Source organism: Antechinus flavipes, chromosome 3, assembly GCF_016432865.1.
Source record: "Antechinus flavipes isolate AdamAnt ecotype Samford, QLD, Australia chromosome 3, AdamAnt_v2, whole genome shotgun sequence".
Lineage (NCBI taxonomy): Eukaryota > Metazoa > Chordata > Mammalia > Dasyuromorphia > Dasyuridae > Antechinus > Antechinus flavipes.
The window spans coordinates 455406244-455418767 of record NC_067400.1 but is presented as its reverse complement, the minus strand read 5'-3'; the positions used below and the strand labels follow the sequence as shown (position 1 = coordinate 455418767).

The 12524-nt window shown below is 37.4% G+C and overlaps 1 protein-coding gene across 3 annotated transcripts in view; it reads left to right on the top strand.

Annotated features, from left to right (window-relative positions):
• MTUS2 (microtubule associated scaffold protein 2) overlaps positions 1-12524 on the top strand; it is a 451993-nt gene that overhangs the window by 409354 nt on the left and 30115 nt on the right. For all 3 annotated transcript variants that reach the window (XM_051986519.1, XM_051986521.1, XM_051986520.1), the window contains one exon: positions 3102-3207. In XM_051986519.1, the coding sequence (XP_051842479.1) occupies positions 3102-3207 (106 nt within the window). The remainder of the gene's footprint in view (positions 1-3101; positions 3208-12524) is intronic.

Genomic DNA, 12524 nt, shown 5'->3' with positions numbered 1-12524 from the left:
AGGACTACGAATTAAGCATTTATGTTTTATTTCATCTTTGCATTATCCAAATCACTAATAGTTCATGGCTGGTGGTAAAACGTCCAAGTTTGGGACAGTTCCTTTCATGCTGGTGAGTCAGCTGTAATAATTACCAGCTAATATTCAGCTGGGACCTGATGGGACTCAAGAATTGTAGTTTAAATTAGAAAATAGTAACCATAAAATAAACAAACCAGGCAGCCCCAATCCAGAAGTGAGTTTGTTTAGGAAAAGACATTTGTTTTAGATGCCGTGTGCTCACAGTTGCATGGAGACTGGAGGCTGGAGCAAGCTCCCCTTTCTCCCCATTCCCTTTTGTGGAAGTAGCTCATGGCATGAGCAGCAGCCAGAAGCAAAGGGAGAGGCTGAGGAAGGCAGAGCATCTGCACAGTCAGTAATTAAAGGAACGCTACATCATCTGGAAATGAAAGCCCCTTAGCCCTGACTCAGCTCATCCCAGAACTACAAATGGCAACTGTGAGCATGCTCAATGGGATGGCCTCGATAGGCCAATTCAATCTCACTCCAGCCGTTAAACTGTCACTTCAAGATTCTTGAGCCTCTGAAAGATACAGTAACCGAATTATAGTCTCTGGGGGGAAACTAATGAATTTGGTGTTACACTAGCAAGACCAAGGTTGGAACTTTGGCTCTTCCCATTGTCCCTCTCTTGTGGTTATAGCATCTCTGTCTGGCCCCTCGCAGATGACTCCCTAATTAGGGCAGTGGAGAAGCAGACCTCTTTCTCAGGTCTGCTTTGCAGCTTGCTCTTTAGACCCCTCCATCCCCTCTCCTCCACAGCCCCTTGTGTTCCCTCATATCCAGAAGCAGATCCAGCCTCTAGGGATCCCCCATGAATGAGACTGGAGGCAAGTGCTTAACCCAAATGAGGAGGGATGCATCCCTGCTGCAGCTATAATATAAAATAGAAACTAAATATGCAGGAAAGGTACAAAATGCATGGGAATGATTCTGACTGGGGCAGAGTGGGGAAATCAAGGAAGGCTTCATGTGGAAGCTATCATTTGAATTGGTCCTTGAAGGAGGAGTAGGAAAGGATAAGTTGGTGTTAATTTAATTAAATTAATTAGATTTGGTGTTGTAAAGTGCAGTAAGGAGTGAATAAATAAATAGTCCACTTAGTCTTGAGAATGGAATCTATAAAGGGAATTCATTTAGCTAGAAAGGTAGGTTGGAAGCTGATTATTGAAGGTTCAAAAGGTTTAGAACCAGAAAGAACTTTCAGGGTCATCGAGTCCCATTCATTCATTTTATAAAGAAACTGAGATCAATAAAGGTTTAAATTGCTTTCCCAAAGTCCTACAGATATTAAATGGCAGGGTAGGGTTAGCATTTGAACTTGGATCAGGATTCCAAATTCGGAATTCTTTCCACTACATTGCATTGCCTGTGCCAGAGTCAGGACTTTATTTGTCAAACACTAGGGAACTGTTTAAAGTCTATTAAAATGGTGAATGATGTGGATAAGACTATGGGTTAGGATGGTTAATCTAGAAGCCATTATATACAAGTTGCATTGGAGGGGAAGAGACAGAATGTGGGAAACCTATCATTTTGGTGCCCTCATCAGTGCCCCAAGTAAAAAGTGAGAGTAGTAGCCACATGAATGGAGAGGTACAAAGTAGTCCAAATAAAAGCATGGAAAATTTCAGTGTCCCATATACAAGTAAGGAGGCAGAATTGCTCATGCATTTAGATGTTGAAAACAATAAATACACCTGACAGAGCCAAGAGACCTCAGAGTAGCTATTGAATCTCCTATCCAATATACTTCTCAATCAGCAGGATATATATGAAATAAAGGGACTGTGATGTAGTTAATCACATCAAGAGAGGTCAAGTGCACATGACATCTTAAAAGGGTTGAGTAACTATTGAGAGGTACATACAGGACAGTCATCCTGGAGTTAAAAGATCTGAATTCAAATATTACCACTGATGCTTATTACCTATAAGTAAGCCTCCCTTGCACCTCAGTTTCCTTGTTTATAAAAAGAAAGGATTGTATTAAATGCCCTCTGAAGTCCCTTTCAGCTCCAAATGTAGAATGTTATGTTCTATGCCATATTCCTACCCCTAATTCATGTGAGCTATGACAGGTCCTTGTTTATTTGTGTAGTTGTCCATCTGTCATTGACAGAATTATAATGCATAACAACTTTTCAAAAATCTAAACACCTAAAAGACAGATAGCATTGTCCTAAGATAGCTGTCCCTTTTATGCTGCTGCCTCGTGTACTGTAACATCCACAAGCCCCCTGCTTATCTCTGCCATTTTGGGATAAATAATAAGGCAATTATATAACAATAATTTCATATTTACAAACGCTTTAAGGTCTGCAAAGCACTTTACAATTTATTCTTATCATTTTATCTTCACAAGCAGCCCTGTGAGATAGAAATTATTATTATTCCAATTTTTTTATGGATGAGGAAACTGACACAAAGATTAAATAACATGGCCATTAGGTACCTGAAGCTGGATTTGAACTTAAACCTTCACTCCCTGGTTTATCACTCTAATCACTGTACCATCTAACTTGTTACCTCTTCTAATGATTTTCCTACAGCAACAAGTCAATTTATAGAGTATTTAGTCCCTTTCCTAGGACTGCCGCACCAGCACCAATTCTATCCCTTGTCCTACAGTGTGTTTAGTCTTTCATTGAGCTAGAAGACAACTGGTCCCCATTCTCCATGTGTTAACATAGTCATACATGATGCTTTCTTTCATTGACCATTGATGTTTCAATTGTGAATAAATGATAAAAATGAGGGTGTTGGATTAGGATCCCAGATGTAGCTCTAGAAGGGACTCCAGAGACCCTTTAGTCCAACTCTCTCATTTTATGGATGAGAAAACAGAGAACATGGGAATCCAGGTAACTTGCTGAAGACCACAATGGTTTAATAGTGTTCCAAGTGGGACTTGAATTCTCTGCTCTGCTGTATCTCTCTCTTGAATTTGTGATTTCTCACCTGATAATGACATTGATGAAAAACCCCATCCTCTGCCTCTCTGAAACTCCCTGACCCTTGTTTTTCTGCTCTTTTTCCAGGTAGAAGATATCTCGGCTACCCACGAGGCTACCTTGTTAGAGATGGAAAACAACCACTCTGTTGCCATTGCCGTCCTGCAAGATGACCATGAACACAAAGTTCAAGGTAATGCTTGGACCTGTATTTCACTCGGCTTTGCAAGCAAAGCTCTCGATTAGAACATGTGCTGCTGCAGACCCAATTAATTACATGGTCTGCCCCCAACTCTGTGTTTCCACCTTTGCATTGTGTTCTGCACATCAGCATCTTTGGGAGAAGTGGGGGACCAGGCATGAATGTAATCATGTAGGCCCTTTAGAATTTGGGGGCTTCCATTTCCAAAAGCAAAAGAGAGCAGGATGCTAGATCTGGGAATTTTTTAAGGTGGCAGTAAGCCCTTTTAACTCAATTCAGTTCAATAGATATTAATTGCCTACTATGTGCAAGGTACTCTGCTAGATGCTGGAGATACAAAGATAAAATAATCTCCTCCCTTAAAGAACTTACCCATTTTACTTTTACAGTATTCCTGAAGGATTTGACGGTGGGGGTGGGAAAGTAAAGGTAGGAAACTCTCAACTCATCAAAACGTCCAATCCATAGCCTTGGAGAGTTATGATTCAAAAAGTGACCTACTCAAGATCCCAGAGCTAGTTATGTCCCTTATCGGAGGCAGGATTTCAGCCCAGACCTTCCTGACTTGACTAGTATGGAATTGATGTGTGAAGGAGAGTGGATTTAAGTGAAGGAGGATTGTGATTAGTCACTGGCCTCTCTCTCTCCTCTGGAGCTATTTGAGTCTGGAAGAAAGATAAAGATCAGAAGGAATGGAGATGGTCCTGGATTCAGTGGGAGACTTTGGCCTTTTTAAGCTGAGGTTTTTCTCAGGTCTCATTGCTCCCTGAAGACATCTTTGTAGATGTCATTCCACTTGGAAAAACTATACCATGTGAATTCTGAAGCTTCAGTCTTTTTAAGTTGAGGGGATCTGTGCCTGCTACTCATTATCTACCAGGTATACTACTTTTGAAGAGTATCCCTTTTATGCTGCTGGCTCATGTACCGTAATATATCCACTAGACCTCTGCTTATCTCTGCCATTTTGGGATGATACAGGGAACAATGGGGAGGCACACAGGGGAGAACCAGGTAATTACTAACCAATCATCATCCAGTCCTTTTCTCAGCGTCTCAAAAATCTTACCAAGGGGAACTTTTCTTTCCAAAATGCCTTTCCTCGTATTTCTAAGAGCATGATTACTGGCCCCACTTAGGTTTTACAAGAGCAAGATCTAGGCAAAAAGTGTGACTCTTTATTCAGACCCATATAGGAACTGCTAATGGATTTGACATTTCATCAAAGGGTGACTGCAATTCACAAATTTCATTTTGAAATACTTACCTGCTTGGGACAAATGTGGAATGTATTTTTCTTCTGTTGCCAAAGGCTCTTGAATAGTTTTCTCTAGTTTGTACTCTCTTCTCTTTTATGCACTGATCCCCTTGGCTGGATGGCATATGTACTTCCCTTTAAAGATAAATTCAGTTTTACTGGGCCCCTGGCATAGGAAATTTATATTCTGTCTTATGTCTAAAGAAAAGAAAGATCCCTGTGCAAAGGAACTTTGATATATCCTTGTTCTTATTAATATCATTTGCTATCCTTGTTCTTATTAATAATATCATTTATTCACATTGTCTACTTTTCATTTTACCCTTATTTGAACCTGTACAATGACTCTGTGAAATATTCAGGTTTCCTAAGATCAAATCAGGTAACGCATGACTAAGTACTTACCTAGTTTTTTCCCCACTTGTTCTTGTTCCTGGATTTCTTCCTAAGCAATTTTATTATATATCCATTTAAAATTCTTAACAATCTGTCCTAAACCTATCTTTTCAGACTAATTTAATATCATTTCCCCTCACATACTCTACATTCTACCAATTGAACATTCCATTCCCACCTTCAACCTTTTTCATAGTCTGGGCCCCAAACTTTGCAAGCTCTTCTTTACTTTTCCCCTGGCTGAATCCCTAAGTCCTTTTAAGATTACTTCGCAGTACCTGCACAGGGCCTTTTCTGAACCGTCCCCAACCCCAATATTCACCATTTTCCCTTCCCAAATATTACTTCTATTTACTTTATGCATAGTTGATAATAAAGTGTTAAATTTAATAGTATGGAATTGATGTTTTAAGGAGCCTTATTTATAGATAGAAAAATGAATTTTCAATTTTAAAAAATATTCATATTCATTTCTTTATAAAAGGAAACAGTATAAAGTTTATCTTTTTCATTTTTCTCCTCCCATTATACTTGTCATGATAGATTAAAAGTAAGGCATTTTTAAACATTAATTTTCAAAACAGATTTTTACCATTTAAATGCTTTTTTGTACTTACAATGCTATTTTTAAAAATTAGAAGAAGCAGATAAGGTACATTTCAGCCTACATTTTAGGTGTAGTCTAAATTAGGAAAAGAATTCCTAAATTTAAAAAAATGAAAAAAATTAATCATAAAAGATAAAATAGGTATTTTAATGACATGAAATTGGAAAGGTTTTTCATAAGCAAAATGAACATAACTGAGTTAAACATGGAATTTAGTCAATGTAGAGATGGGTATTGGGAGGGGAGAATCTTTGCAACCAGTAATTCTAACAAAGACATATAAGATTGATGAGGTCTAGATATGGGGTGCCTAAATGAAATTAGGGTTTAATTGAGGTCTAGTAGCAAGTTTGGGGCATAGGGAGTCAAATGGAGCTCCCCTGCAACCCCATTGGATTCGGTGCAAGAATACAAAGTTAAATGAGGTCTAGTAGCAGCATGAGTCCCCAATAAAAGCATTTATTGATCTGAAAAGCTAGATTGATAAAAGAGGTTTATTATGGGGTTTGGAAGTAAGGTTAAAGTATAGTGAAGGAAATAGGTGAAGATAGAGATAAGAAGGGCATGGGACAGAGGGTCCAGTGGACAGAGCATCCTGACATGCCAGGCATACGGCTAGCATGTTTGGAACCTCTGCAAAGAGGGAGTCCCAGCTTGGCTCTTTTATAATGGGAGATTTAGCTAGAGGGGCCTGTGGGTGTAGTCCTAAATTGGCTCAGGTTGGGATCTTCTATTGGAATTCAAAGGGACCAGGGTTTGTGAATCAAAAGGTAATTACATTAACTTGGAGGGGTTGGGAATCAGAAAGAAAGGAATCTTAAAGGGACCATACCCGCATCAAGATGACCTAGGGAACTAAGAGAAATATCTAATAACAAACGCTATTTCCCAATCGATGAGGGGTCAAAAGATATGAGCAAATACTTTTCAAAATGATGATTCAGACCAGTGCCAATGATCTTGTGATGAAGAGAACCATCTGCACCCAGAGAGAAGAGTGTAGGAACTGAGTGTGGTTCACAACATATCATTTTCACTCTTTTTTGTTGTTGTTTGCTTGCATTTTATTTTTTCTTATTTTTTTCCTGTTTGATTTGATTTTTCTTGTGCAGCAAGATAATTGTAAAAATATGTATGTATATATTGGATTTAACATATATTTCTATCATGTTTAACATATATTGGATTACTTGGTCTCTAGGGTAGGGAGTGAGGAAAGGGGAAGAAAATTGGAATACAAGGTTTGCAAAATTATGTTGAAAAATTATCCATGCATATGTTTTGAAAATTAAAAAATTGGTTCTCAAAAGAACTGCAAACTCTCAACATCCAAATTTGAGAGTGCTCCCAATCACTAATAGAGAAACAAAAATCTAAACTCTGAAGTTTGAAGCTTATTAACTAAGATGACAAAAGATATAATCAATGTTGGAGAAGTTGTGGAAAGACAAGTAAGCCATACTATTGGTATGGCTCTAAATTAGCCCAAACATTCTAGAAAGCAGTGAAATTGTTCATCAATCAAGCACTTATAATCAGCACTGAGCCAGGTGGCAGGAATGCAAATACAGTAAATGAAATAAGCCCTGTTTGTTAGGAGCTTTTGTTCTCTAGGAGAAAAGAGAGTAACTAAAATGTCCCTACTCACATCTCACTGCTAAGTATGTACCCAAGAAAGACAGGTCCAATATACCTCAAAATATTTGTAGCAGCAAAGAATAGACAAATGGGTTAGTTGCTGATAGCTTGCAGTTATAAATTGTAGTACAGGACTGTGAATATTGCTCTGCCATGAGAAATTACTTTGGAGAATAAAAGGCTAATACAAAGTGAAGTAATGGAACCTGTAAAACAATATATGGAATGAGTTCAACTTCAAATGCAAATACCACTACCACTACCCAAAGAGAGAAGAATGAGACTGCATGCCATGCAATTATAGTGACCAAATTTGAACCAGAAGTAAGGATAAAAAGGCTTCTTCCTCCCTTCTTTGCAGAGGGAAGGGACTATGGATATGAAAGATTGGATTGATGTATTTAGTTTTTCTGCACTACGTTTTTTCCCTCTTTTTTATCCTTTAATTATAAGGAGTCATTCTCTGATTGTGGAAGGAGATATGTTGAGAAATTAAAATGACATGAGATATCAATTAAAAGTATATTATAACATTTAAAAGTACATAATAACATTTTATTTAAGTGTATAATAACAAGTGTATTATAACATTTAAAAGTATATAATATTTTTTTTAAAAGACTCCTTAAAGTATACTAAAAAAGTATACTAAAAAATCAACTCAAACAGGAAAAAATAAGAAAAAAAAATGCAAGCAAAGTATACTAATCAGCATCCAAACTGCTGACCAGTTAAGCAGCCAAACTCACTGAGAAACTAGAAGTCCTAGATATTTTGAGAAATATAGTGACCCAATAGAATCTCAAAAAACTCATGATAAAATTATTCTCTTCTAGAAAAAGAATTGATGGCATCTAAATACAGACCAAAGCACGTTATTTTTCACTTTTTCGTTTTTTCCTTCTGTCTTTCTTCCTTTCTTTTTCTTTTTTCCTTCCTTTCTTATTTCTTGCTTGCTTGCTTTTGTCCTTCCTTTCTTGTTTCTTGCTTGCTTGCTTTTGTCCTTCCTTTCTTTCTCCCTTTCTTCTTTTCTCCTTTCTTTCTTCCTCTATTTTTTCTTTCATTCTTCCTTTTTCAAGTATTCTTTCATAAAACTACTAATATGGAAATTTTTTACATTATTGCACATGTATAATCTTTATCAGCTTTATTTACTGTCTCAGGAAGAAGGGGGAGGGGAAAACTGGGAAAGGGAAAGTTAGAATTTAGAACTCAAAACTTGACCAAAAAAAAAAGAATGTTAAAAATTGTTTTTACATGTAATTAGAGAAAAATAAAATATTTTGGGAAATATAAGTCATTTTAAATCAAAAGATATGAACAAAAATTAATTTTAATGTAAAAAAGAAACTAAAAGTCTGTAGCCTAAAATATCGAGGGGCAGGTTTGTATTTGTATTTTTATTAATTAATATTTTGAATTTTTCCTAATTAAATCAGACAAGTCCCATTTTAAACTTTTTTGTCATTTTTTATGGATCTCTGAAATGGCATTTTTTCCCCCTAACTATATGAAATGTGGGGAAAAGGTTGTATTTTTCCTTGCATTTTTATACTGACTGGACAAAATCCTCAAAAACAAACTGAGCTACTAATTTTTATGAAGCTTCTTTCAAAGGGTCTTAATTCTATACTTATCATCAGTTCCTACACATGGCTTCTCTGAAGACTATTCCTTTGTATTGCTACATGGCCAGCCCATCTTCTTTTTTTCATTCATACATTTCCCTGATGATATCCTTTATCTCATTTTATCTTTGTCATCCTTTATGTATAATGTATTTCAGTCTGCTTATTCCCCACTGTTGTCCTTTGAGTGATTTTCAGTTTCAGTTCTTTAGAGACAGGAGTATTTCATGAATATCTCCCATTAGTTTTGGGCAAGTATTGACATTTAAAAGATAGGTCTTTGTTTCAAGAAGAAGCTGGTGGCTACTTAAGAAATCTACCATTTTGCAGTGCACTTTAACCTACTCTTCAATTCAATTGGGTCCTCTCTAATCAGCCATTGTGTAGCCTGTTCAATCAACTGGATAAACCCTAGAGGTTGTGAATCCAACTGAATTGTCCATTTGCACAATAGGCTCAATACAATTAACATAAAGTTATCTTTTATAAAGAGAGGCTCCTAGAGGACCTCCACATATTCTCCCTTTGCCAGAGAGAATTCCTCTAGCAGCTTGTACTGAATCTCCTTCATAAAATGGTGAACATTTTTGGTTGAAAAACATCCTCTTGGGCTTTTTCTTTGTCTTGCTCTACATAAATGAACTGAGGTTTATCAAAAAGTTATCCTATTATTATATCTTTCAAGAAAATTTGTATAACTTTAACATATGCATGAAAGACAACTCATTAAAGTTGCCTTAAGACTAGTTTGCTCTACAAATAAATTTTTTAATTGTAACAAATGGTAAGCACAGGGAGCTTGTATTCTCTATGTCTTTTAGAAAGTTGTGTTACAGTAAATATGATAGGTAGTGCAGTGGATAGAATGCTTGACATGGAGTTCAAATACTGACTCACTTAATTTACTACATGACCCTAAGTTACTGTTTGCCTTTATTTTCCCATCTGTAAAATGGGAATGAAAATAATAGTAGCTATCTGCCAGAATTGAGATAAAACAAAATAATATTTGTAAAGTTCATTGCAAACTTTGTGTTATATAAGTGCTAATGATGGTAACATGATAGTGATGATGGTGATGATAATGAAGAGGAGGAGGAGGAGGAGGATGACATGGTCTATAATGGAATCATTATAGAACCTTTCTAATACTTTCATCATGGGTTCTCCCCCTGCGTGTATAGATTTTCCTCAGAAAAAATGGAAAATATGGCATATAAATTAATAGTCACTGATGTTGTATAGGTCATCTTTTTTTTTAATAGTAAGATTTTATAGCGAGAGAGCACCAACTTTTCCCATATTTGTTTTCTCAAGTTCTCTATAGACATAATTAGGACTATGATGTTGAGTCCAAATAAAAGTGGCTCCATTGTTCTTAATGGTGAAACAGTTTTCAATAAATATCTTTGTAAATCTTTTTCTTATTTCTTTTATTTTTGCCCTTTCAGCTTTATTCTTAAATATCCTTGGGATGACTTTGCTTTAATAAGTCCCTTTACTCCTCCCCCTCTTTGGTGTTTCTTGCTATTTTTTAAGGTAAAATTGCTTATAATCTGCTGTATGTCTCCATGAGATTTTATAAATGAGTTTATGTTCTGAAACAGCTTTGCCTTTGACTGCCATACATAGCCATTAATGGATGGATGGAAAGCAAATATACTTACTATGTGCAAAAACTGTACTGAGGATAAAAAGGGAAAAGCAAGATAATTCCTGCTCTCCAGGAGCTCACATTCTAATAGTCAGAGATTACATTTATAGAGGTTCCAGCAGTAAGTCAGATAGAAAGGCCCTGTGGTCCTTAAGGTACAGTGCCAAAACATGATAATAAATCTTCTTTAATCTCATTTACATTTGTAAAAAGTCACATCCACTTCTGATGTTGAGTCGTTTGATGGTGATAAAATCTTTGGTAGTAGTAATATAATTTTTCAAGGTCTTCCGTAGCTATGGCAACCATGAAAGTATAGGCAGTTGCTATGCTCCATCTCCATGAGGGAGAACTTTGCCTTCCCATAATGAAGCTTATAGATGATAGCAGGGATGGCGATCCAGAGGGGACTGCTCTTTGGGATACTTTAGGGCTTTTACCTGCCCATTTTTGACAGGCAGCCAGAAGCTGGTAGCCGGGGAGCCAGCGCCGGGCCCAGGGGTCCCTGAAAAGAGCTAGTGCTCAGGGTAGAGGGTGCGTGGTCTGAGCCGCTTAGCCCTTGCTGCTGCTTTTTTCTCCAAGGTGACTTGCTGCTCCAGGGGGTCTCCCATCTCTGCCTCCGCCGCAGTAGGTGGCCAGCACTTGATGTGAGTGGTAATGGAGGTGGCAGGGCCCTTCTCAGTGAGAGGTGCTCCCCTGAAGTGCTCACCGGTGCTATTTCGGAGGCTCCTAGACAGACACTGCTGTGTCTAAGAAGCTCTGGGGAGAGGGGCTGGAGGAGATGGTTTGCCCTTCCTGGCCTGTGCCTTCCTGTCTCTCCCTCAGAGTTACTCGCTCCTTCTCATGGGCCAGGTGTTTGCTAAGGCAGATTTTTGAATATTTTGGTCTCCTCGATATGACAACTCATTTACAACCATTAAACTTTTGTGTGAAATTATCAGTCACATTCCACCATCTGCCCAAGTCTTTTTGCCTTTGCCCCTTCCCCTGCACTGCTTTTCTGCACCTGGTAGTGCAGTGTCCTCTGGACTAAACTTCCAGACACTATATCCCTAATCACTAGGGAAGTTCTGAACCTCCAGTCCTGGGCCTGGTCTTGGGGTGTGTGTGTGTGTGTGTGTGTGTGTGTGTGTGTGTGTGTGTGCAAATTCACCAACCCATTATAGCTAGCTAGATTCGTTTCACATTTTATCAACCCAATCCTATCTCCCCAGCCTAGCCATCTTGCCTCCAACTACTTGTCTCCCGCACTGCCCTCACCCACATGCTTCTTTTCTATTTTCTACTTCTGGGCACAGTAATCAAAAGAATACCATTGTTCAAGAGAAGTTCGTGAAAGTTAACTTCCCTACAAGTCCTCTTGAAATCCCCCCATGACTCTCCAGACCAAAGCTTCCTTCAGTGTCCTACATGTATTGAATCCCCCATCCAAATATAAGCCAGCCTCTTGAGGACAAAGACTGTCTCACTTCTATATTTTTATCCCCACTGCTTAGCACTATGCCTGACACATGGAAAATGCTTAATAAATGCTCTTAATTCATTTTTCAGTTTCAATAGCTTATTTAAATTGATCAGGCAGTACTACATGCACATCATATTTTTTTTCTTGTTCTTATTATTCTAGCTTCTGACTGACTTTTATCTTTAACCTAACAAGTCAGTATTCTACATAGGCACATTCTAGTCATATTACTTATAAACTGTTTCCTATTTTTTCTGAGTTTTAATCTATTTTATCTTTTGCATTTTTGTTCAATATTTGCTGTATCCAGCATTTTCTATTCTTTTCTCAAAGAAAATATTCATGACATGATTGTGAAACTTCTATGCAGATGATAAGCCTTTGGTCTTTTATTTCTATCTCCTGAATCTTACTTTCCCATATTTTTTGCCATCCTTCCCCAATTCTACCTTTATATTAAAGTCACCAAAGAATCAAAGTAAATGTTTGGAAACAAAGTAAATTTGGAGGAAACTTGTCATGTTGTTTGCAGAATTTATATACCTTTTCTTCTAATCCACAATAGATTTTTGGGCATAGGCTGCAAATATTTTCATGATGATCATTTGGCAAATATTTATCATGAGACCTGCTATGCAAAATGACCAAATGAGTATATGAAG